This window comes from Capra hircus, chromosome 16, assembly GCF_001704415.2.
Source record: "Capra hircus breed San Clemente chromosome 16, ASM170441v1, whole genome shotgun sequence".
Lineage (NCBI taxonomy): Eukaryota > Metazoa > Chordata > Mammalia > Artiodactyla > Bovidae > Capra > Capra hircus.
In genome coordinates this window covers 78,443,584-78,467,753 of record NC_030823.1, presented here as the reverse complement: position 1 = coordinate 78,467,753, position 24,170 = coordinate 78,443,584, and the positions used below count along the sequence as shown (strand labels likewise).

Genomic DNA, 24,170 nt, shown 5'->3' with positions numbered 1-24,170 from the left:
GAATTCTTATTAATTCAAAGTCAACAGGTAAGAAAAGCCCTTATATTAGCATTGCCTAAACATCATCATTCAGTCCCATCACTTCATGGCAAATAGATGGGGAAACAGTGGAAACAGTGGCTGACTTTATTTTTCTGGGCTTCAAAACCACTGCGGATGGTGACTGCAGCCATGAAAAAAAACGCTTGCTTCTTGGAAGGAAAGTGATGACCAACCTAGACAGCATATTAAAAAGCAGAGACATTACTTTGCCAACAAAGCTCCGTCTGGTCAAGGCTACGGTTTTTCCAGTAGTCATGTATGGATATGAGAGTTGGACTATAAAGAAGGCTGAGTGCCAAAGAATTGATGCTTTTGAACTGTGGTGTTGGAGAAGACTCTTGAGAGTCCCTTGGACTGCAAGGAGATCCAACCAGTCAATCTTAAAGGAAATCAACCCTGAATATTCATTGGAAGGACTGATGCCGAAACTGAAACTCTCAATACTTTGGCCACCTGATGCGAAGAGCTGACTCATTGGAAAAGACCTTGATGCTGGGAAAGATTTAGGGCAGGAGGAGAAGGGGGCGACAGAGGATGAGATGGTTGGATGGCATCACCAACTTGATGGACATGAGTCTGAGCAAGTTCTGGGAGATACTGAAGCCTGGTGTGCTGCAGTCCATGGGGTCACCAAGAGTTGGACAACAACAGAAAGCAGACAAAACACCACGGTACTGCACTTTGGCATCGTGTAAGTACAGCTTTCTGTTATGGTTTTCCTGCAGTGTGTCAGGACAGCCAAAGGGAACTAAAGGAAGACCACACTCTCCTCCCAAGAAGCCCAGCTGATTTCTGGGATCCATGAAAGGAGCCACTGGTCACTGCGTATTAGAAGAACACTGAACTCAGAAGTAAAAAGCCAGTTTGGAATTCCCCAATCAGTCCTTTAAAAGCTGTGTCACCTTAGACAAGTCACTTAACTTCTCTCAGTACATCTTCCTCTAACTGTTCTCGAATTCCCTGGCAGTCCGGTGGTGTGCTTTCAGTGCTGTGGGCCTGGGCTCAATCCCTGGTTGGGAACCTAAGATCCCACAGGTTGCACGGAATGGGAAGGGGAAAAGAAAAAAAAGTCCTACCTTAGCAGCAAGAACTAAGTTAACAGAAACGTTTTTCTACTGGACCTATTGGAAAAGGGAAGCCTTATCTATTGCTGGTGGGAATGCATTGCTGAAGCGATGCGCTTTGGAGAACAATGCAGAGGAGGCTCTTTAAGCTGAAACCAGAGCCACCAGGGACCCAGCGGCCCCGCGCCTGGGCAGATGTCTGGGGAAGAGGCTCCAGACAGATGCACGTGCCCCGCAGCAGCAGCATTTGCAGCAGCCAGGGAACGAAGCAGCCTAGATGGCCCACACAGACGGACGGATACAGAAGATGTGGTGCCTAGATACCAGAATACGCAGAATATTATTCGGCTATAAAGAATAATGAAATGATGCTATCTGCATCAATCTGGATGCACCTAAAGATTATTGTACTGAGTGAAGTAAATCAGACAGAGAAAGACAAGTATCATATGATATTGCTTATATGTGGAATCTAAAAGATAGTGAAATGAATCTATGTATAAAACAGAAGCAAGATGCACAGACATAGAACACTTTTGGTTACCAAGGGGGAAAGGGAGGGCCAGGAAGAGATACATTAGGAGTATGGGATCAACAGATACAAACCACCACACATGAAACACGTATGCTGGATAACACAGGAAACAATACGCAGCATCTTACAATAACCTACAGTAGAAAATTATCTGAAAGAATACATATCACTGAACCACTCCACTGTGAAACTAACACTACCCGCCCAGGCCAGAACGCTGGAGTGGGCTGCCATTCCCTTCCCCAGGGATCTTCCTGACCCAGCAATCGAACCCAGGTCTCCCTCACTGCAGGCAGATTCTTTACCGTCTGAGCCACCAGGGAAGCCCAAAACTGTTAGTTTATATTAACTGCACTTCAATTAAAAAAAAAAGATTCGTAATTTTCTGTCCACCATCCTATGTAACCCTAATTTTATGAGGGTACAGGCAATATAAATATTAAGAATACTGTGTGTGCTCACATTAGGTTTCTCTACTTAGTAGCCAGGTGACCTTGAGAAGTTTACTTACCCTCTTTATGCCTCTTCATGTAAACTAAGGCCAGAATTATCCCCATTTTAAAGTCAGGTTAATGGAATAGAATAGCTTCCCTGGTGGCTCAGACTGTAAAGCGTCTGCCTGCAATACGGGAGACCCGGGTTCAATTCCTAGGTCGGGAAGATCCCCTGGAGAAGGAAATGGCAGTCCACTCCAGCACTCTTGCCTGGAAAATCCCATGGACGGAGAAGCCTGATAGGCTAGTCCACGGGGTCGCAAAAAGAATTGGACATGACTGAGGGACTTTACTTACTTAATGGAATAAAACCTTGAAAACAGTCATGACCCTCAAGGCATGAAGCTCAAGGATAATAACTAGATAATGGAAAACATACCAGAAGTCTAACGTTTGGATTCCTGCTCCACAATCTTTTCATGAAATCTCTATTCTCGGCAAAGTTTTCACTTCCTATCTAATACCAACCTTCAGAAACAAATTAGCCTGGATCCTAAACCAAATTTTAAACCCTGTTCCCCTAAAAAAAATTTGATGAGCAATTATCCTAAATATTCATTGGAAGGATTGATGCTGAAGCTGAAACTCCAATACTCTGGCCACATGATACAAAGAACTGACTCACTGGAAAAGACCCTGATGCTGGGAAAGATCGAAGGCAGGAAAAGGGGACGACAAGAGGATGAGATGGTTGGATGGCATCACAGACTTGGTGGACATGAGTTTGAGTAAGCTCCAGGAGTTGGTGATGGACAGGGAAGCCTGGCGTGCTGCCGTCCATGGGTTCGCAAACAGTTGGACACGACTGAACTGAACTGAATTAATTATCTATTATATAAGTCAAAGATATATTTTACATATGGAATACAGGAAAAGTCACAAGGTTATCAGAGAAAAAAGTAGTTACTAAAAATAAAGTAGTTACTAAAAAACCAAAAACAATAGTTATAGAGAGGAACCCAGAAGAATGGGCTGCCTTCTACTGTAACTTTTAAAAACCCCAAACCCATACCATACACAAAACCCTGAAGCCAGCCTTCCACTGGAAAATCTGGTAGCTGTTCTCAATTTGTCCAAAATGCATCATAATATTGGATAAGAGCCTCTCTGGGAGAAGAAAAAAGCTTGGAATATCTAGAATTTTACAAAAGGGGGTAATACGCCAAAAACTCTCTTTACAGACCTTGCTCATCTCCATGCTCGCACCTCCCTTCCTGCAAATAAAAAGATATCAGAGTACAAATCCTAAGACAGCCTTGCTCTCCTTGTCCAAGTTAAATCCTGGCAGGGATGAGCTGTTCCCATCTGGTTTAAATATCACCAAATGATGAGCTGGTACAACCACACAGAAAACTGGGAGGCACTGGCCTTAAAGACCTTGTAATTACGTGGCTTTGATGGGATCTGTTCTTTGTCTCTGGAGCTGCAGGAGTGGAGTGGACGGCCACGTTCAGAGACCTGTGCGCCTCACGGGAACACGAGCCTAACGGAAGCCCCAGCCAGGGGCTGAAAACACACTCAGGTTTGAACTTAGTTCTCTAACGCTACAATTTGATCAAGCTGTGAGGTGGCAAGAATTCACGTAGGAATGCACAAAAGTCTGCCTAGGGCCACACGAGGAACACAGCTGGGAAGACAGAGCTCAGCCTAGCTACAAGTTCTTAATTAAAATGCTCAACATTCAAAGGTTGTAAAACTTGGTATGTATACCAGTGGACTGTGTCTTAACACATTTAGAAAACAGCACTAATAATATATTTTAACAACAAAAGTGAGAAATCCAGATTTGTATGATTATATAGCAATTCTAATGAGCTTTATTTTTTAAAAGTTTTGCTACTTGTCAGTAATAGAACATAACATACTCAGGCTCTGTCCTGAGGACCAAAACAAGCACTACCTCCCGTCTGCTCTACCTTTCTCCCCGCTTCACTAGTGAGACTCAGTTCTACTAACCGTCCTGTCAGGAAAGCACTGGGATATCTAAATTGTATTAGATAAAACAGGATACTCTCCATCTGCAGGGCTCCCACAGCGTCAGAGCCATCCCAGCACGAAGCTTTCCAAATACAAACTCCTCTCTGTATAACACACGTGCACTGCAAGTTTTCTGAAATAATTTCTAACAGCTTTACCTGGAAAAAAAAATTTTTTTTTTACTTCAATTTTAAAGAACACTTAAGGTACAGAAAAGTTTTACCTAAACCAACACAAGAATTACACTCTGTATATTCTAGTTTTGATGCTGGGCTTTTGACTTTTTCACTTTTTAAAATCCCTTCGTTCTAAGGGAAAATGAGGGATATGCATTTGGCACTAACCCTTGTCTCTGTAAATCTGTCCCCAGACTCTTAGCGGTTAGCAAACATAAGCTTTGGAATTTAAGCTCCTTGCAAACCATCAATTAATTAGTCTGGACAGCGGCTCTAGGTCAGTGTTAGGTCTTCTTATAGCAGGTAAGAAGGCACACATTGGGAAAAAATGACTTTGTCCAAGGTCACGATGGCATTAGATTCAAGATTCTACTCACTCATTTTACAAAATCTAGAAACACTGACTCCTTTTATATAACATAAAAAAACCCCCACATACACTCTCCTTGATAAAAGTCTATTTTTATCCCTGCAAAGTATTTCTTAAATTCTACATCTGTTGTAAAATAACAGACCTCCAAGTGAAATGGAATCAACAAGTTTCTTAAAAAAAAAAAAATCACTCATTATGTCTTCTGTCTAGGGATGTTTAGTTCAGGCACTTTGTTTTAATGCCTGAAAAACAAAGTTATGATGGGGGGTGGGGGGCGGTGGGCACGTAGACTTCAAGGGGGATAGAAAGCAGTTGTCAATGGCCTGACTTTTAAATGGCTCTTTTTATTAGCTGAGGCCACCTAAATGCTCATCAGCAACTCTGCTGAAACAGCAGCTGCACCACGGGACCTGGAGTCAGCAACCATCTCCACAGGCAAGCACACCTTGGCGGCACCTGCCCAGCAACCCCGAGCCTCGCCGCCCGCCTCCTTCCCACTCATTTTCCAGAAGGGCTCGGCTCTGCTTCTCGGTCACTCCCGACTCCCAGCTGCACTCTGTCGCGATGACGTCTGTCGGACAGGAAGATGGACCCAGAGTGGCAAGGGAACAAGGGGCACCACCTCCCACCACCTGCCTCTGTGACCAGGCGCTCCCACAGACACGTCAGAAACGTACCACAAGGCAACAGACCACTAGAGCGACGGAGAAGTCCAATCCCCATCCTGATGAGGCAGAGAGGCCATCTCTCCCTACCAGGACCTCATTCCTAACTGCCCAAATCTCACTCACCCTGAGTGAGACAAGAGCTAAACCAAGTTGTTCTCTCCAACTAAGGTTACTAGTTTGCTCTCAATTCCAATGTTGCTACTCTGCCTTCTGCTCTCTTACACCCAGGAAAACACATAAAGGGACTATGTAGTGTATGCTTACTTTCATAACTTAAAAAATTTTGTTTATACTCTGGAAATGAAGGCTCTAGCAGAGCAAAGTATCTAGTCCTAAATCCAGAAAGACAACTTAAATGATTAAAAACAATGTAACAGATGAACGGGTGGGATGACTCTAGGCCACATCTAAAGGTGCATGGCAATGAGGCTTTAAGACAAACGTATTTAGTCAAATTCTCCCATCTTACCATTATGGAACTTAAGAGTCCTAGTGCCCCAGAGATGGCTTTACCCCATTCATCTTCATAAACTTGGAGGTCGAAAAAGCAAAGTCATCATTGAACTCATCTAATAGTTAATAACAGAAAAAGGAGCATTTTTAGAAGAATTTTCTGCAGTGTACACAGGTGTTATCTCATTTTTCTCTTTGTTAATCCCATGCTAGGACACAGCAGTTAATAAGTACTTAGGAAATCTTTGTAAGCTGCATACAATTCTCATGTCTTAAACAAGTTTCTTGCAACTCAGATTTTAAAATCCAGTTACTAGTGTCTCAAACTCTTAAGTAATCTAAAGCAAATGAGTGGCCCAATGATATGGCAGGATCCACTCCAAAGGAACTTTTCAGTGTGCTTCTGATGACTCCTCTTCAAGGGGCCCAAACGGAGACATTTCCCAAAGTACAGTCAGTTCTTCAGTTCTCAACACGTATTCCACATAATTGAAAAAAAGAAAAAATGAGGCTGCAATGGTCTTCTAGCTCATAAAACAGGTATATTAGCATAATCACCAAAGAATATATAATTCTCTTGGAAAGGAAAAATCAGACTACCAGCTCAATGCAAGGGGCTGTACAATGGGGAAAGCAAGGTCTTTCCCGGTTGGTTACTGGTTTTTAAACCCAAAGATGCCCTCTGCCAAGAGATATACAAGTGGACTTCATGGAACCTAAATCCAGAAACCTAAATAGCAGTTTCACTTTGGGGCATGAGCTGTCCCTCTATCCTTTTCTATAGCCAAACTTTAATGTGGTCCAATTAGAACAAAAATGAGAGGTTACAAAAGCCTACAGAAAGCTCCTATTTTACAGCACATAAACCAGATTCCTTTTTTTTTTTAATTGACTAGTTCACAATGGTATTTTTGCCTTTCTAAAAGAAAACTCTCATTGGCAGATTACTGTATGCGTATATTAAAGTATCCTAAATATCCTGGACTTTGTTACTGTCTCCCAAACTAAACAAGTAAATGAGTTGACTACTGATCAACCAGAAATAAAGAAAATTAAGCATCTTAGAGACAAAAAGTGAAATTGACAGTTGATCATTTTCTCTAATTTTCCTTATAGCTGTCTCTCAATAATGAACTCAATCCTCCAGTTTTAAGTTGCAACAATTAACACTCTTCAAAGGCAATTCTCTCCTCATTCTGCTCTTTAAAAAAGGTTTAGACTGCATGTTTAAAAACAAATCCTATAACCAACCACAGGAAGGGAAACTTTTCCACTGGGGGTAGGGACATACATCTTTAGCTGCCTCATATGTCTGTAATATCACTCACATTCCATTCTTTGAGTCTATTAATTTGTTGATTGGTTAACTAAGAGTGAGTTAGATGGATATCTGAGGATCTGGGTGTGATCCATTTACCACTGGCAAAGCCAAATTTAGCTAAGCACCCATCCAAAGACTACAACAAGTGAAGTTTGCTTTTGCTTTAAGGCAGATACATTCACAAACTAGAACTGCAGGACTGACTTAGCCCAGCCTCCTATCAAGTGAGAAAAAAAAAGTTCTTTTGAGAGGTATAGTTCTAAATCTGTCTTAAAAAGTGGTTACAATCTGGTTCAGGCTTTCTTCTGGGGTGGGGCATGGAGGGGCAGTGATGAACAAGCTCTAACAACTAATGATGGTTATAAGAACTCCATGAAGATGCTAAAACCACTGAACTGCAGTTTAAACTGAAGAACTGCATAGTGTGTGCGCGTGTATATATATGTATCTATAGAAACAAAACTGTGGTTTTTATTGTAAATTCTTCCTTTGCTCAAGGATATTTCTATTGATAAGCTTTTCCCCAAAAGGTTAAAAGGTTTAAGGCGGCAAAGAATCAGAGAGAAAAATTTCAGGTCACCAAAGAGACTGGGAAAGCAATAAAGGGCATGAGGCCAAAGTCAAGCAACCCCAACATGAGGGAGACGACAGTAGACGCGCTCCTGTGGCTCCAGCCTCCCCACACACAGAGGCGCACTCGAGTTCCTCCGCGCTCCTCAGGGCGGAGCCAGCGGGCTGCAAGATGCTGACTGGACTGAACACGCGAAAGGTTTACACTCTGGCTATGAAGTCAAAGGGGTCAAACCAACTAACGACCACAAGAAGGTAAAGTGGAAAAATGTGTCTACTGTGCCATCTGGGGTTTGACTTAAATCTCTCACTTCTGGATACCACCAGAGAAGAAATTTGTGGAATCTGCCTAGCTATGGCCAAATGATGAATGTTTGAGAACAGAGTAGCTTACTGAAGCCATCAAATATATTCCAATCAAGCTCAGGAGACTCAGAAATTCACTGACCAGCCCATTAGATTTTGCCGAATAATTACCACCCTAAAATTAATCACCTCCAAATACCACAAAATGACATGGAAAATACAATTTGTCCTTAAAAAGAAATCTAAGTACATCAAGGAGGAAATGAAAATTTGCATTATAAGGATAACAAAACCAAAAGTCAGATTACTTGTAAACTGAAGAAAGAAATCCAGAAAGCCAGACACTTGATGTAATTTGAAAAACGGTTTACTTCCATCTTTAAACTCATAATTCAGGATTTGAGTAATGTCTTTTTGATTTATTACCTTTTATCACATTTATCTTACTATATTTCAAACAAATTTCTATGAACCTCAAGTTTTCAATAGCCAAGTAATTTAGGACCATCACTGAGAAGCAGCTGTAAACTGAAGCTACCTTAAGTACCATTAATTAAAGATGCAAAGGTTAAGGACAAAAAGAAATAGAAATACTTTGTAATTCTTCCCCTTCCTTTGGAAAGTAAAATACCAATAAACCCAATCCTCATTTTAACAGTCACTTATATTCCAGAAACTTAGTGGCCACAATCATCTAGAAACACAAGCATTATAGTATATATAGCTATCACCATGGAAAACATTTCCTATCTCTTCGTTTGTTGTTGGTTTATTTCAACTATACGAAACCACTTTTTCACAGAAAACGGTTTCTAAAAACCATTGCTTACATCCTCTTCTCTTAGGAAGCCTTTGTTCCAACAAGACCCTTCTTCAAGAGCTACAACTTCTGGAAAGGTTTCTCTTTTTGTGGTTGTATCAACAATGAATACTTCGAAACTCTTTCCAGTTGGCACAGGAGTTTCTTAAACAAAGGAAGAAGCAAGCCTCCTCCACACAAAGGAGGTCTCCAAAGCACAGCACTGGTCATGTTTGTGGAGCGCTTATTTGTGCCTCCTTCACACCCTTTCTCGGGCTGTGGGATGCACCTCTCAATACAAAATGGTGGCCATCATGTCTGTCAGACATTGAGAATGGGGAAAGACAGACAGATCACACGTTTTGCAGGCTTACAATTGGTATTCTGGCCAAGATGAGGAAATGAGTAGCCAAACCTAAGCAGAGCAACACTACCTTTTCAGGAAAAGAGCCTCCCAAAAAGCACGGGATGAGAGAGTGGATAAAGGGTTTGCACCACAATACCAACATGGAGGACACCTCACTCCCAGGAGGCGACTGCACGCATTTGGGCTGCCGAGAACTTCCTCAGGTTGCCTACTTTCAGAAGAGACCCCACTGAGGCAAAGCACTCTCCACAGTCCGCGTCCCTGACGCACGACACCAAGCTCCACGGCCACCTGTCCGCGCCCGCCCTCCTCTTCCCGAACCAAGCCCGGGCCCCGATCCCGCACAACTTCTGCAGGCCTCCGGCCCCAGCCGACGCGCACTGCCCCTCAGCAACGGCGAGCGACCGCGTCCACTTCTGCAGCGAGAGGCACCGATTTCCAAACATCGCCCCCGCACCAGCGGACCAGCTATTTTCGGAGGTGGGAATTTCACCTCCGTTGCCAACTGCTCCGAGACACACTCCAGGGTCCCAGTCCGCGCTCCGGCCCGGGGGCGGCGGGGGCGGCCGGGCGCCGCGGCTCCGCGCGAGCCCCGCGGCTCCAACGTCACCACAAAGGGCGAGCGCGGGGCGGGGGCGGGGGGCTGCCTCCCGGGGGGCGGGGGCGGAGCGGCCGCCCGGCCCCGCAGACCCCCCGGAGGCAGTTAGGCTCGGGCCAACGGCCGCGGGCGGCCAACCGCCGGCGGGCCGCCACGGTGGGCGCCGGGGGCCGCGGCGGGGGCGGGGCGGGGCGGCGCGGCGGCCGTTGCGGCCGTTGGGGCCGGTCTCGGGAACACCCCCCGCACGCCCACCCGGGCCGGGGGCTGCGCGCGGGCCGGCCTCGGCCTCCGCGGCGACACCGCGCGCCGCCGACGGCTCCCGGGCCGGGGGCCCGGCGGGGCGGGGGTCGCGCAGAGCCTCGGGGCGGCCGCCCCCGAGGCCCACGCTCACGCCCCCTCGGCCCGGCCCGCGCTGCCCCGCACGGCGCCGCCGCCCCGGCTCGCCCCCGGCCCCGAGGACCTGCGGGGGTCCGGAGCGGGGCGGGGGGGGCCGGGGCCGGAGGGTGGGGCGCCAGGTGAGGCCGCCCGGACCGCCGCCGCCTCCACACAAAGGACCAGGGGCTCCGCCGCCATATTGAAAACTTTCCTCCTCGCGACAACTCGCGGGGCGCGCACCCCGCACCCCCGGCGCCCCGCACCCGCGGCCCCCGCGCCCGGGGGCCTCCGCGCCCGCCCGCCGCCCGGCCGCCCGGCCGCCCTCGGCCCGCGCGGCCCCGGCGCACGGCCGCGACCCCGGTGCCGGCGCCCCCGCCTCTCCGTCCGGATCCGAACCCCGGCCCGGCCGCGCTCCGTCCGCCGCCCCCGCGCCCCGCGCCCCGCGCCGAGGCCCGGCCGCCCGGACCCCCGCCGGCCGCGAGCCCCGCTCGAGACTCACCGGCGGCGGCCGCACCTTGCAGATCCCGGTCTGCTCGGCTATGGGCCGTATCTTGTGGATGAAGGCGAAGGGATCGGCGAACTCCTCCCAGCTGGGCTCGAAGACCGGGCACTCGGGCGGCGGCAGGAACTCCCCCAGTGGGCCGGGGCCGCCGAGGGCCGGCACGGGGCGCGGGCCGGGGGCCTCCATCCTCGCGGCGCCACGGACGCGGCTGGGTGGCCGGCCTCGGCCTCCTCCGACGCCTCGGCCTTCCTCCTCCTCCTCCTCCTCAGACTCAGATCCGGCTGCTCAGACTCCGACTCCGACTCTGACTCCGACACCGACCGACGACGCCGCGCCGCCCCAGCCACGCCGTGCGCCTCCGCCGCCACGGCGAGGAAAAGGAGTCCCACCCCACCCCCATCCCCACCCAGCCCGCGCCGAGCGCCCGCCCCCGGGCCGGGTGGGGCGGCCCCCGGGAACGGATCGCGGCCTCACGGTTCAGCCCAGCTGGCCTCCACTGACCGTTGACTGCGTGCCAGAGTCCCCTCCCTCCCTCAGGAAGTTACGGGTCTGGGGGAGAGGCTGGGCTCACGGGTGGACCCTCTGTCCCGCCCCGCCTCGTGGGAGGCGCCCTGCTGGAAGTCCGCAGACATTTGGTCAGACCCCTGGGGCCGTGGGGTGTCGGGGCCGGAGGCGGCTTTTCCAGGTAGAGGGGTCAGCTCGAACGTGACAACAGCCCAGAGGTGAGAAAACAACAGGAGGCTAAGAAACTAGCACTCTGTACTAGGCCTGTGCACGTGCTCTCATGATGAATTTTTAATATACACAACAACCCTACGAAGCAGGTACTCGTTTCCATTTACACATAAACCCAGCGAGGCGCAAGTTGATTTGCCCAAGTTGCATATAATAGGCCAACAAGTGGTAGAGACACCACCTAACCGGAAGGTAGGGTGTTGCAGGGCAGAGTGTTCCTTGAGCAACAAGACGGCGGGTGTGGACAGTGGTATGTTAGCTGCTTGCATCTGCGCTTCATCCCGCGCGGGAGTCCCTGCTATTGTCCCCATTTTGCAGAGCAGACAATAAAGGCACAAAGAAGTTCACTAAGAGATGATAACACTTTTGACACATCTGGGGCCGTGTGGGGAAGGATAATGTCCTGCCCCAGAAAAGGGAAGAGAGGGAATTCAAAAAGTAGAACTTCAACCCTAAAAAGAGCTCTTTCCTCTAGAAAGGAGCCAAACCCACGAAGGACTGTTCGCCAGGGCCTCCTTGGTAGGTAGGTGTCAACCGAGTCCTAACCCTGATGTTATATTCACCTGAAGGAAAGTCTTATCCTGGAGGATCCTTCCTCCAAAAGGCCGCGGAGGGGAGAAGCCTCCTCTTCAGAAAGCTCTGAAATAAACCCGAAGGTCCTTGGAGAAGGCAGATCCTTCCCTTGCTGTCTAGGGCTTTAGGATCTTGCTAAGCCAGAGCGACGAAGGCTGAAACCAAGGGCAGCTGGCACCCTATTAAGTCGTCAGTGTACAGAGGATGTGAGATTGAAGGTTAGAATGTGCCCATGTGTTCACAGAATCTAGCTGGGGGTGTAGAGAAATCTGTTGCACAAAGTTTTAACTTGGATGAATATTTGAAATTTTTTCACAACAAAATGTTGGGGAGAAAAGTCCTCGTTGTTACTCTTTGCCTTCTTGCTGGGCTGGATTTCCTGTCCTGTGCTCTCTCCCGGGAGCAGCGTTAAGACGATTATCACACTGAACACTGGCATCCTCCGAGCCAGGTAGGCGAAACTCCGAGACGAACTCCAGACACGTACGGATTCCGGCCGAGAAGCAGGACAGCGCGCCCGTCCCCAGCGACCCCCGGGCCACCCCCGCACCGCAGCCTCCCCGCCCCGCGTCCGCCACTTCCGGTAGAGCCCAGAGCCACGGGGTTCGGTGGCCCGCAAACAGGGCAGCAGCTGCCCCTCCCCACAGACGCGCCTTGCAGCTGAGGGAGGGTCGGCGACCGGGCCTCGCAGGGAGCTGGGAGGGGCCGCTTAGCCCGGGGGGACGCGGAGGCGCTCTCGGCCCTTTATGATGCGTGTTTACATGCGCGGAGGGATCTTCCCAGCTGACAGCCGCGCCGCGCCGGCCCTTCTTTTTTTAAAGAGCCCGGCCGCGGGCGCTGATTGGCCGGCCGGCGCGGGCGCTGACTGGCCGGCCGGCGCGGCGCTCGGGGGCGGGGCGCGCGCCGCATTGTCTGCTCCGCGGCCGCCGGGCGTCCCGGAGGTCGTGCTCGCTCGCGGCCGGAGGTCCGGCTCTCGGGGCGGAGGGCAGCGAGGCGGGGGCGGGCCGGCGTCACGTCCCGTGCCGGGGCCTGCGAGGGGTCGGGCCGGGGCCGGCGAGGGGTAGCGCCGGCGGCCGGAGCCGAGCCGAGCCGCATCCGGGTGCCACGTCTCCAGTAACCCCTCCTCACCCGGCACGACACCCCGCCCCGCGGGGCTCACTCTCTGGTCGCAGCATCTGTGCCTCCCTGGAGCCGAGCACACGGCCTTGGGGTGTCTGTCCTCCCTTCCCCGCCCCGCTCAGCCTGCGGGCCTCCCCCAAGCCTACCCCGGCTCCGCAGCCCGCGCCCCGGGCCGGCCGCCCGGTGTCGGGGCGCACCGCGTTCCTTCCGGAAGCCGCGCTGCACACTCGCAACCCAGGGCACGACGTGGTCCCGCGCCCACCCCCGACTGGGTTCCAGGAGCGGAGAGACCGGCTCCCCAGCGAGGGCGGCCAGCGCGGCACGTAGCGCACGTGGAGGGCCGCTCGCGCCCGCCGCCGCCTCCCCCGGCTTCCGGGGCGCGCGGTGCGCCTACCCTCGGCGCGGCGTCCCTTCCACTCCACCCGCCTTTCCCCAGCCCTGGTGGGCCTCCTCTCTGCCCTCCTTTCCTCTGATTTCCCCGACGCACAGGCCTCTTCCCGGCCTGCTCACAGTCCAGCTCGGCTCCTCCCTCTGGTTCTCTGTCGTCATCCCCCACCCCTCTGGGGGCCCTGGAATGTCTGGTGTCGGATGTCCCCCGTGGAGACAAACCCGCAGACCCCGAGACCTCAGGCTGAGCTGCCGCCTCGGCGGCCTCCGTGGTTTACTTTATTTTGTGCGCTCCCACAACGTGTCTCTGTTCCTGCACCTTTAACTTGGTGTTTGTCTTTTTCCCTCCCCCGTCCCTGCCCTCTCACCCTGGGGATTGTAAACCGCTGGAAGGGAGGGAGCCAAGGCCTCCAGCCCCGAGCAGAAGGGGAGGGGGAAAATGGCCTTTATGGTGGTCCGTGGCTCCGTCTGGCCGGGGATGGAGTTTTGGACCGGACAAGGAGATGAACCTGGCTCCCAGGGGAGGCAGGAAGAGATCGCACCACAGGGCCCACCTACTGGGCTGAGCCCTGGTCATTCCCGCTTCTCCGCTGCCCTGCTCGGTGCCGCCGGAAGTCTCTTCGGTGCGGCTCGTTTGCTCCCGGTTCTGCCCCACCCCCCGCCATGGGCCCGTCCTTGCAGGTCCACTCCCGCCGCGACGGGGGGCGGGCTCAGCCCTGGGCTACTGGCCCTGGGCAGCTGGGTCTGGGTCCTAGGAAGGCGCCTGATAACTGCCTTTCCCTCCTGCCCGTTCCCTCTTCCTGTCCGGTCGTGGGAACCCTTCATCCCGGAGGGACCTGGGGTCAGGGCTTGGAGTCACCTGGCTGAGGCGTGGGGCAGGGCGGGGCGCCGTCCTCACCCCAAGGGTGTTTCCTCCCATTCAGGTTGGGCCGCTTTGGAGGTTCTGGGCTATGCTGGGAAAAGCTGAAGAGGCAGAGAGAAAAGCACACGCCTCTGTTCACCCCGCGGCAGCTGCCATCACCCTAAGAAAGGGCCTGGGGGCCCTCAGGTGGTCGGAGTGTTTGGAATTCTCTGAATGCGGGGGCGGGGGGGGGGTGTCTTGGAACAGGAATAAAACTTTACTTCAGAGCTTCCCGAAGCACTCCCAAATCCACCACACTCATTTGCAATCCGGCGCTCCACCGAATCCTGTCACATGTCCAGCACAGGGTCTGACCACCCTGACACCAGCTCCCTTTCTCCCCTCCCCTGACAGGGGGCACCCGGAGACACAGGGAACCGGATCTGCCCGTGGCTGGGGCGATCCATAGTCTGTCGGACACCCTGGCCTGTGAAAGTAGATGGGTTGCTGTTTAGTCGCCAAGTCCTATACGGCTGGTTTGCAACCTCGTGGGCTATAGCTCCTCTGTCCTTGGGATTTCCCAGGCAAGAATACTGGAACGGGTTGCCATTTCCTTCTCCAGAGGATCCTTTCAGCCCAGGGATCAAACCTGGGTCTCCTGCTTGGCAGGTGAATTCTTTACCAATGAGCCACCAGGAAAGCGAAGTATAATAGATGGGTAATATTAATAAATAAACTGTGGAAAATTCTTCAAGAGATGGGAATACCAGACCACCTGACCTGCCTCTTGAGAAACCTATATGCAGGTCAGGAAGCAACAGTTAGAACTGGACATGGAACAACAGACTGGTTCCAAATAGAAAAAGGAGTACGTCAAGGCTGTATATTGTCACCCTGCTTATTTAACTTATATGAAGAATACATCATGAGAAACGCTGGGCTGGAAGAAGCACAAGCTAGAATCAAGATTGCCGGGAGAAATATCAATAACCTCAGATATGCAGATGACACCACCCTTATGGCAGAAAGTGAAGAGGAACTAAAAAGCCTCTTGATGAAAGTGAAAGAGGAGAGTGAAAAAGTTGGCTTAAAGCTCAACATTCAGAAAACGAAGATCATGGCATCTGGTCCCATCACTTTATGGGAATTAGACGGGAAAACAGTGGAAACAGTGTCAGACTTTATTTTGGAGGGCTCCAAAATCACTGCAGATGCTGACTGCAGCCATGAAATTAAAAGACATTTACTCCTTGGAAGGAAAGTTATGACCAACTTAGATAGCATATTAAAAAGCAGAGACATTACTTCGCCAATAAAGGTCCGTCTAGTCAAGGCTATGGTTTTTCCAATGGTCATGTATGGATGTGAGAGTTGGACTGTGAAGAAAGCTGAGTGCCGAAGAACTGATGCTTTTGAACTGTGGTGTTGGAGAAGACTCTTGAGAGTCCCTTGGACTGCAAGGAGATCCAACCAGTCCATCCTAAAGGAGATAGTCCTGGGTGTTCACTGGAAGGACTGATGCTGAAGCTGAAACTCCAGTCCTTGGCCACCTCATGTGAAGAGCTGATTCATTGGAAAAGACCCTGATGCTGGGAGGGATTGGGGGCAGGAGGAGAAGGGGACGACAGAGGATGAGATGGCTGGATGGCATCACCGACTCAATGGACATGAGTTTGGGTGAACTCCTAGAGTTGGTGATGGACAGGGAGGCCTGGCGTGCTGTGATTCATGGGGTCGCAAAGAGTCGGACACGACTGAGTGACTGAACTGAATGAACTGAACTGAATATTAATAAACAGTAAAAAGCAATTTCTCAGATGAAGAAACTGAGACTCAGAAAAACTGATCAGCAAAGTCACACAGGCAGTGACAGAACTCAGGCTGGAATGGTGAGCCTGTGCTCGTCCCTAAACACCAAGGTGAGGCGCGAGGACATGGAAACCCCATCCCAGATCTGACCGCCAGCTGGCCCTTCAGTTGCCAACACGTGTCCATTCTCCCCCCGCTAAGCCGCGATGCTCTCCTGCGCTCTGGACTGCCATCTATAGCTCCTCTGCTTACATTCTGATGGTTTCACACAACAGTGCTCACCCTTAAACAGAGCTGGTTGAGACCCATGAAGTAGACTTCGTAACCATTACGGATTCTGACCCTTGACTGGAAACATGGTGCTAGCGGGTTAGTTTTTCCTGTTTGGCAGCTTTCAAGAAGAGGCAGATGAAGGAGCTTTTCACACCCACCTCCAGGCTTGGCCGCTGCTCCTCTCCGACTCGCCTCTCCATCCACCCCAGGCTGCCCAGCTCACATCAGCTTCTGTTTGCATTGTTTATCTCTTTGGTTTGCTGTTTACTTTGGTTTATTCCTCACTCGTCTGCCATCCTCTATTCATCTTCTCCCACCTCTGCCCACAGCCCTTCAACTAGAGGGATCACTTTCTGCCCCGTCTTTTCCCATCTTATCCCATACAGGCCCCCAGTATAAAGCCAGGACCTAGCATAGTCTCCGACTCTCCCAAGACCTAAAGCAGAGGCCAAAGACTCAAATGACTAACAGGGGACAGAAAAAAATTCTGAAGAAGAGAATGCACTTCCCATCACTGCTCAGGCCAGGGTGACAGCAAGGTGCAATTTTTCAAGAAAAGGCAAATGTCTTAAGTGTTTGTACAGTCTCTCCTAATTTTAAAATGTTCAATCTAATTTCAAAAAGACAGTGTGTGGGCCAACCAGACAAGCCTGTGCTCCAAGTGTGTTCCGGGTGGAGCCACCTCCCTGGAGAGGCTGGGGGTGGGGTGGTCAGTCTGCTGACCTTCAGGAAGAACAATGGTTGCCCAGGGAGCCCCAGTGGGGACGCCCAGCCAGGGATGCTGGGGGCACAGAGGTGCCCTCCAGACCCTTTCCCCTCTCCCAGCCGGGGGTCGAGATGACGCTTCTGTGCTGGAAGGAGAGCTCTGACTTCCAGCAAAGTCCAGAGCCTGCACCCAGGACCCGCTGTGGCAACAGACACAGCATCCCAGGTGGTCACCCCTCTCTGCACGCTGTGGAGGAGCCTGCCAGGGCTTAACGTTTATTTTCACTTTAAGTCTACTACACTTCAACTTAAAAATGTGTCTTTCCCTCTCTTTCACTACTGTTTGTCTCCTCTAAAGCACTTAGAGAAGCAGGGATTAGATGTCAAGACGTGGAAATGTTCTCAAAATGCTGTGCATCTGTTTAAGAGTCTAGAAGTAAAATCTGGGTGAGGATTAGGAATAAAGGGAGAGGGGCCTTTCAGATATGACGGAAAGGAAGGCAGTGCTGGTCTCCATGGTTGAAACATGGTCATCGTCCCTTATTACGAAAGTGCCTGCGTTTCTTGAGTGCTGGCTATCAGCAGACATTTTTCTGTGGATGATTTCTTTTCACCCTCGTAAGGATTTCACTGAGTAAGCATCGTTACCTTTCAGTTTCTAGATGAGGAACAGGGCTTCAGAGAGATTGAGTCATTTGGCCAAGATCACATGGCCAGTAAGTTTAGCAGAACAAGTCTGAGTGAGTCCAGACTCTGAGCTCTTATCCGTCGCCCAGGTAGTGCCCTTCTCCGGTGAGCTGCCCGGTTCTCCTGGCACTGCAGCGTCCCTGGAGCCCAGCATGTGTTTGTTGAAGAGATAGGTGACCACTCGTCACATCACAGAGTCCCAGTAGCTTGTGACTCAACACATATTTGCCGAGCCAGCACTCTGGGCCAGCACTGTGCAGCGCTCTGGATGCGGCATGGAGTGAAGCGAAGGCCTGGCCCTCAGCCTAGTGCCTGGAGACAGCAACACACACAAGTAAGATAGCTTCTGGTAGAAGTAAAGGCAGAGAAGAGAATGCATGGTAGCCGATGGGAGGATGGGAGAGGGTGAGAGCTGTTTTAACCATGATGACCTGAGGCCGCATATAGACCCTGCGTGTTCGGAGGAGTAGGCTCAAGGAAAGTCTCTGAAGGAAAGTTCTAAGAAGACCAAATGCCAGCACTCAAGAAACAGCTTGGTTTGTCCAAAGGATGCTCACTCCCCCAAACAGCTTGGGGAGGAGGGGTGGCCTAGGGGGTGGGAGATGGAGTCCACGAGGCAGGCAGAGGGCCAGGTCAGGCAGGACCTTGGAGGCCGTGGTCTGGAGTTTGATCTCCGGGGTAAAAGGCCCCTGTGTCGGGGTGGTGGTGGTCCGGGCAGGAGATGATGTAGCGGCAGACACGGAGAGAGGGTCACGTTCCAGATGCTTTGGGGAGGACGAGACAACAGAACTAGGTAGGTGGAGCATGGAGTGTTAAGGGGAGAGACGTAGCAAGGATTTATCCCATGAGGAGCTGGGAAAATGGTGGTGCTATTTACTGAGATGGGGAGAACTTGGGGAGGAGAGATTTGGCAAGTAGGAAGACTCTGTAGCTCCGCTTCGGCTGCGTTAAAATGAAGACACCTCTTATCCAAGTGGAGATGGTGAATCGTCAGGTCCTTCAGAGCTCAGGAAAGAAGCTGGGGCTGGAGGTCAGACCAGCCTTAGGAGTAGATATGAAATGGTGGATATATACACAACTGCATACGTGTATGTATACACGCACATGGGCGCACACGTGTTCACGAGTAGTGTACATAGTAAAGACACGGGGCGGGGTCAGAGCCCTGGGGCACCCGACGGGGCTGGCGAGGAAGAGGAGAAGCAAAGGAAAGAGCCCGGGAGGGGAGAGTCAGCGGCAAGAGCCGAGCCGGGCAACGTGTCTGGAGCAGGAGGAGGCTGAGGAAGACGAGGAGAGGGAGTGTGAGATGACGTGGGCTGATTCAGGGCGACAGAGATTCTAGCGCGGCTGCGGAGGCAGGGGGCAGGACTTGGAAAGGACATTTCTTCGGTGGGGTGGGGGGGTGCTGCTTTACCCACTGGGAGACGGTCGGTGTCCTTTTGACAGTGACGGGAATGGCCCAGTAGGGCAAGAAGCGTGGGCAGACGGCAGGAGGAAAGAGCGTCCTCACGGGGCGAGAGCAGGGAGCCAGCCACCCGGGCAGGAGGGACCCGGTCCGGGCCTCCCAGACAAGCCCAGCCCACGGGTGCATCCTGGCCAGGGGTCCCCCTGACGACGGGGCAGCGGGCTGGGACCCGGAGCAGCATCGCAGAGGGAGCCTAGCTCAAGGCCGGCGCACCGGGAGGGGGCCTAGTTTGTGGTGCCCGGTCCTCCGGAACCCCAGCTCCTCTCCTGCTCGTCCAGGAGCCTGACCGGCTCAGGGCTGCAACAGAGCAGTGCACCCCCCCATCCCCCCAGCGGGGCCGCCAGTGAGTGACAGGTAACCCGCACGCCAGGAGCAGAGGGAACAGGGCTGTGTACTTGAGGGTGAATGCCTCCGGCTGTCGTTGTAAAGCCTTTTATTCAATATATGTATCTATGTGTTTATGGTCTACAAAAAACAAGCCTATTTCCGTCACATGTACTGATTTGTATCTGAATTACCCATCAGGCTAAAAGTCCTGGCTTAAGAAAGCCAGGTAAGAAAAGTCTAAGTCTTCCTGCTGAATAAGTACTGTTTTTATAACTCTTATCAAAAAGCTAAATGGCTAAGGCAGAAAAGCATGGTAACCTCTACCAAAATAGTAAGGTGGCAGGGAGCCATGAAAATGGGGGAAATTAGAGAATATCGCAGTCTTGGGAGCATCATAATTACTGATGACGGTTTCTTTTCTTTTGTGTACTGACTGCAGAGAAAGGATCACGCGTGGGAGACAAGGTATATTAAAGCCTTTCTTCTGATCATTTAGAAACAATCAGAAAAACACATTCTCCCTGGAGGAAAGACACAGACAGGGAAAAAGTAGCATACGAGCGCTCTGGAGGCTGAGCCAGTCTGAATTCCTGCAGCCCATCAGTCCCGAAAGGATTTTTCTTTTGCTCTGAGTTAACAGAATTATGTTCTAATCAAGGTCTGTGAATAAGATTAAGGGTTGGAATAAATTAAGGACGTCCTTTACAAAAAGTAGGAAAGGCATCAAACTGCTTAGCACTTAGCTACACTTCAAGTTCAGCTATTTTAATAAATAGTTTGACTTTTGTTTGAAAAAGTAGGAGTGGGTGGTAACCATCTGTTTTTTAAGATAAACGGGCTTCACCAATGAAGGCCCAGCAGACCGTGATCATTGGAGCAGGGAAAACGTGGAGAATTGAAATCTCCAGACCTGCGCAGAGAGGGCAGCAGAGGGCCCGGGGCAGGCAGCCTCCCCGCTGCCGGCCAGGAATCGGGCTCTGGTCCCGGCTCAGACAGAGGGCAGGCGTGGGGACTGAGTGCGCAGTGGACAGAGGACGGCTGGGAGGGGTGGGCCTGCGGGAGACGGGGGTGAGGTGTGCACGGGGGAGCCATGCCGGCCTGTCCCCCTCTCGCCCAGGAGCCGCCATGCACTGTCCCCTCCGGCGCTGCTGCGTTGTCTCAGTGGGCCTCGGGGTCCTGTGGCTCCTGTTCACGCTGGAAATGCCCAGGGAAGTTGAAGACGAGCAGGACAGGATGGCTGTCAAGGTCCAAGTTGCGGCCTAGCCCTCACTGTGTGGGTTCAGGGTGGGTGGGGGGTGTGAACAGCACCCATCCCTCTCACGGGAGAGCAGGAGGCTCCAAGGGGTGGGTGTGGACCTGGCTGGACCCACTGGTCCACAGAGAAGCTGATTCCCTGTCCCTCCCCCCATATTTGTTAAGGTGAGGAACACAGCAAGTACTGTGTGAGCCCTGGATACTCTGGTCAGTGGTCAGACGTCCTGATACCGCGCTGGGCTCACTCTGGGGGGAGTGAGCCACTCTTTCCCTGGAGGAGCTCTGGAGAGACCACCAGCGATAAAGCCTGTGCTTTCTATGGCAGAAGGACCAGATGTTGCCTCTGGCAGTGCCCCAGGAGGACAGCCACAGGAGAAGGAAGGACCTGGGACCGCCAGAAGACTGGAAGAACCTCACCTCCAAATACCTGGAAAGACTCCAGCAGAGAAAGAAGAGTGAGTTCCAAGGGGGCAGTGGGTCCCCTGGGATCAAGAGGGTCGAGAGGAGGAAGGGCGGGGGGCTCCCCGGTGTCCAGCGGTGAGGACTCCGCGCGTCCACTGCGAGGGGCGTGGGCTCGGTCCCTGCCCAGGGCACCAAGATCCTGAATGCCACGTGGTGTGGGCAGAAATAGAGGGAAAGAAGAAGAAGAAGGTGGGGACTCGGAGAGACGAGGCAGGGAGAGAGGGCAGGGTGCCTGGGAGTCCGTGGGCCAGGCAGACAGTCCTCTCCCCGTCAGGGCATCTGGTCTCAGGGATGAGGAGCAAGGAGGGGGGAGATAAAGTGGCTGCCCCCGGAAGAGGGCCTGAAAGTACCTGGGAGAGGGGGGCCTTCGGGGCGCACAGCCTGACTTGCGCAGATCGCAGCTCAGGGGTGCCGGGACTCCAGGAGCCGGGCGGGCCCCACAGAGCTGAGGCGGGCTCGGGCTCCTGACTGCCAGGAGAGGGCTCCTTCCAGGAGATCTTTAAAGGAGAGCTTTGTGAAGATGAGCCAGGTAAAATCAGAAGGAACGACAGCGAATGCAAAAAGCAGCTGATGTGTGTGCTGGTCGCTTAGACCGCGGGCGGCAGAACCGTGGCTGCAGGAAGCCTCGCGGCCGCGAGGCTCAGCACCCCGGCTCAGGGCTCCTCAGGCTTCCGCGCACCCCAGGCACCTGCTGACGGCGTCCAAGCGCAGAGTCCCGGTGGGGCCGCACTCCCCACAGCGAGGGTCTGCAGCCCACTCCAGGGGGGCGGGCGGGAGAGAGCCGGCGCCCGCCCGCTGACGCCGCCGCTTGCCTCCCCAGCGTGGCTGACGGTGGGCGTCTCCTCGCGGCCCCGGCCGGGGCCCGACCCCAGCGGCCTGCTGTACACGCTCCTCTCGGTGTTCCGCGCCACCTCGAAGGTGGAGCAGAAGCGCCTCACGGTGCTGGTCCACCTGGCGGGCGCCGACCCCGCCTGGCTCGGGGAGACCGTCCTGCACGTTTCCAGCCTCTTCAGCCCGCAGATCTTGGCGGGGCAGCTGCTGCTGATCCACGCCCCCCCAGACGCCTACCCGCCCGCGGGCGCCGGGGGCGCCGGACAGGAGCTCTACTCCCAGCAGAACGTGGATCACGCCTTCCTCCTGAGCTCCGCCTCGAAGCTCTCAGAGTACTTCCTGCTGCTGGAGGACAACGCCTTTTGCGCCCCAAGTTTCATCAGCCACCTGCAGTGGAAGGTGGAGGCGCTGCGGCCTCAGCCCTGGGCCTTCCTGGAGTTCGCCAACCTGGGCGTCCTGGGCAAGCTCTTCCGCAGCAGCGACCTGCCGACGCTGGCCCACTTCCTGCTCCTCTTCCACCGGGAGAAGCCCCTCGACAGGCTGCTCGCCCACTTCCGCGTCCTCCTGGCCCAGAAGGACCCCATCCTGTGCACGCCCTTCCTCTTCTACCACAGGGCCCCCTACGGCCCCCGGAACGGCAGGCAGAAGGCCTCGGGCGCACGCAGAAAGAGCTCCTGCGCCCCTGACAACCCGCCGGGAGCCGCCTTCACCGACATGAAGGTGTTCGAGGTCCACTCCCCCTGGGAGGCCTACACTCTGGATGAGTCCTTCTTCTGGACCCACAATGTGAGTGCCGGCAACCACCTGACCGTCATCCTGACCCAGCCGGCCGACCTGAGGAGGGTGCAGGTGCTGACGGGCACCATCGTGGAGGGCAAGTACGCCCTGGAGAGGGGGCAGGTGGAGCTGGGCTACGGGCCCGAGGGCACGCCGCAGTGCTGCTCTAGCTTCGTCCTGCTGGGCCGCCTCCTAGAGGGGCAGCTGGATCAGGAGGTAGTGCCCAGGTCCGTGGGGCACCAGGTGAGCTGTGTGAGGCTGCTGGCAAACGCCAACCAGGCGGGCGGGCTCATCGTCAGGCACATTTACCTCTGGGAGGAGCATGCCAGAGACGCGGGCCGCTCGGGATGAAGACAGACGAGGAAGACACCGAAAAATTAAAACCTTGCAGCCACATCATCCTAGCCTGTCTGAGTGATCTGGGGGTGGCGGGGAGGGGGGGGTCGTGCCAGGGAATGAGGGGCAGAGAGGGAAGACAGTGTGGTGCCAACAAGCTGCTCCACCTGCTCCTTGCTTTTTCTGCCCAAACAAGGGACTCTTACAGGCTTTCTTTTCCTGGGCCAGATGTAGCGTAGACCAATTTGGGACAAGACCCTGGTCGCTCCCAGAACCTTTCTATTCCTGGGGTGCTGAGGTCAGCTCAAGGACAGGGTGATGGTGTGTGTTCTCCCACCGGGAGGGGAGGGGTAACCGGAGGGGAAATCATGGCCAGGCCCTGGAATTCACACAGAAGAAGCTAAGAAAGGGTCTCTCCTGAGAAGTCAAACTCCCCGAGGCTCTGGAGTTCACAGACACATGCGCAGAAGTGCAACAGAGCTCTTGACCCTGTCTTTCTGAGCTGTTCTGTGGCGCCAGCCCAGCTCCCGCCTTCCCTCAGACGACTGCAGAATGAACAGTTTCCCACCAAAGCATCGCCTTCTCCTTGGTGCTCACTCCTCACCCCCACGCCGGCTTCTGAATTCTGGGTGCTGCTGAGACTCCTCCCTGTTTGTAACGAGAAAAGCAGTCACACCTGGAGGGGTTCCCAGGTCTCAGCCTCACTCTCTGCAGCAACACACAGTGCAAATCAGCCTTCTTCCCGACTCCTGGGATCCGTCCACTCCTCAGAATCACTGAATCCCTACTATGTCCCGGGCTTCCCAGGTGGCGCTAATGGTGAAGAGCTCACCTGCCAAAGCAGGAGACTCGTGTAGGTTCAATCCCTGGGTCAGGAAGATCCCCTGGAGGAGGGTGTGGCAAGTATTACTGAGGGCGCCCCAGTATTCTAGGCTACAGTCCACGGGGCCGCACAGAGTCAGACACGCC

The 24,170-nt window shown here is 53.3% G+C and overlaps 2 protein-coding genes across 3 annotated transcripts in view; one reads left to right on the top strand and one right to left on the bottom strand.

The window, feature by feature from the left end:
* KDM5B (lysine demethylase 5B) overlaps window positions 1-10,986 on the bottom strand; it is a 68,954-nt gene extending 57,968 nt beyond the window's left edge. Inside the window, exon 1 of one of the 2 annotated variants that reach the window (XM_018060848.1) lies at window positions 10,618-10,986. In XM_018060848.1, coding sequence (XP_017916337.1) covers window positions 10,618-10,806 — 189 coding nt within the window. In that variant the 5' untranslated portion in view covers window positions 10,807-10,986. The remainder of the gene's footprint in view (window positions 1-10,617) is intronic. The other variant, XM_018060847.1, reaches the window with a different exon arrangement.
* LOC108637799 (alpha-1,3-mannosyl-glycoprotein 4-beta-N-acetylglucosaminyltransferase-like protein MGAT4E) lies at window positions 19,699-23,263 on the top strand. Its single transcript, XM_018060846.1, has 2 exons — window positions 19,699-21,250; window positions 22,078-23,263. Exons 1-2 carry the CDS (start codon window positions 21,130-21,132, stop codon window positions 23,214-23,216), a joined length of 1,260 nt encoding a protein of 419 aa, XP_017916335.1. The 5' UTR covers window positions 19,699-21,129; the 3' UTR covers window positions 23,217-23,263.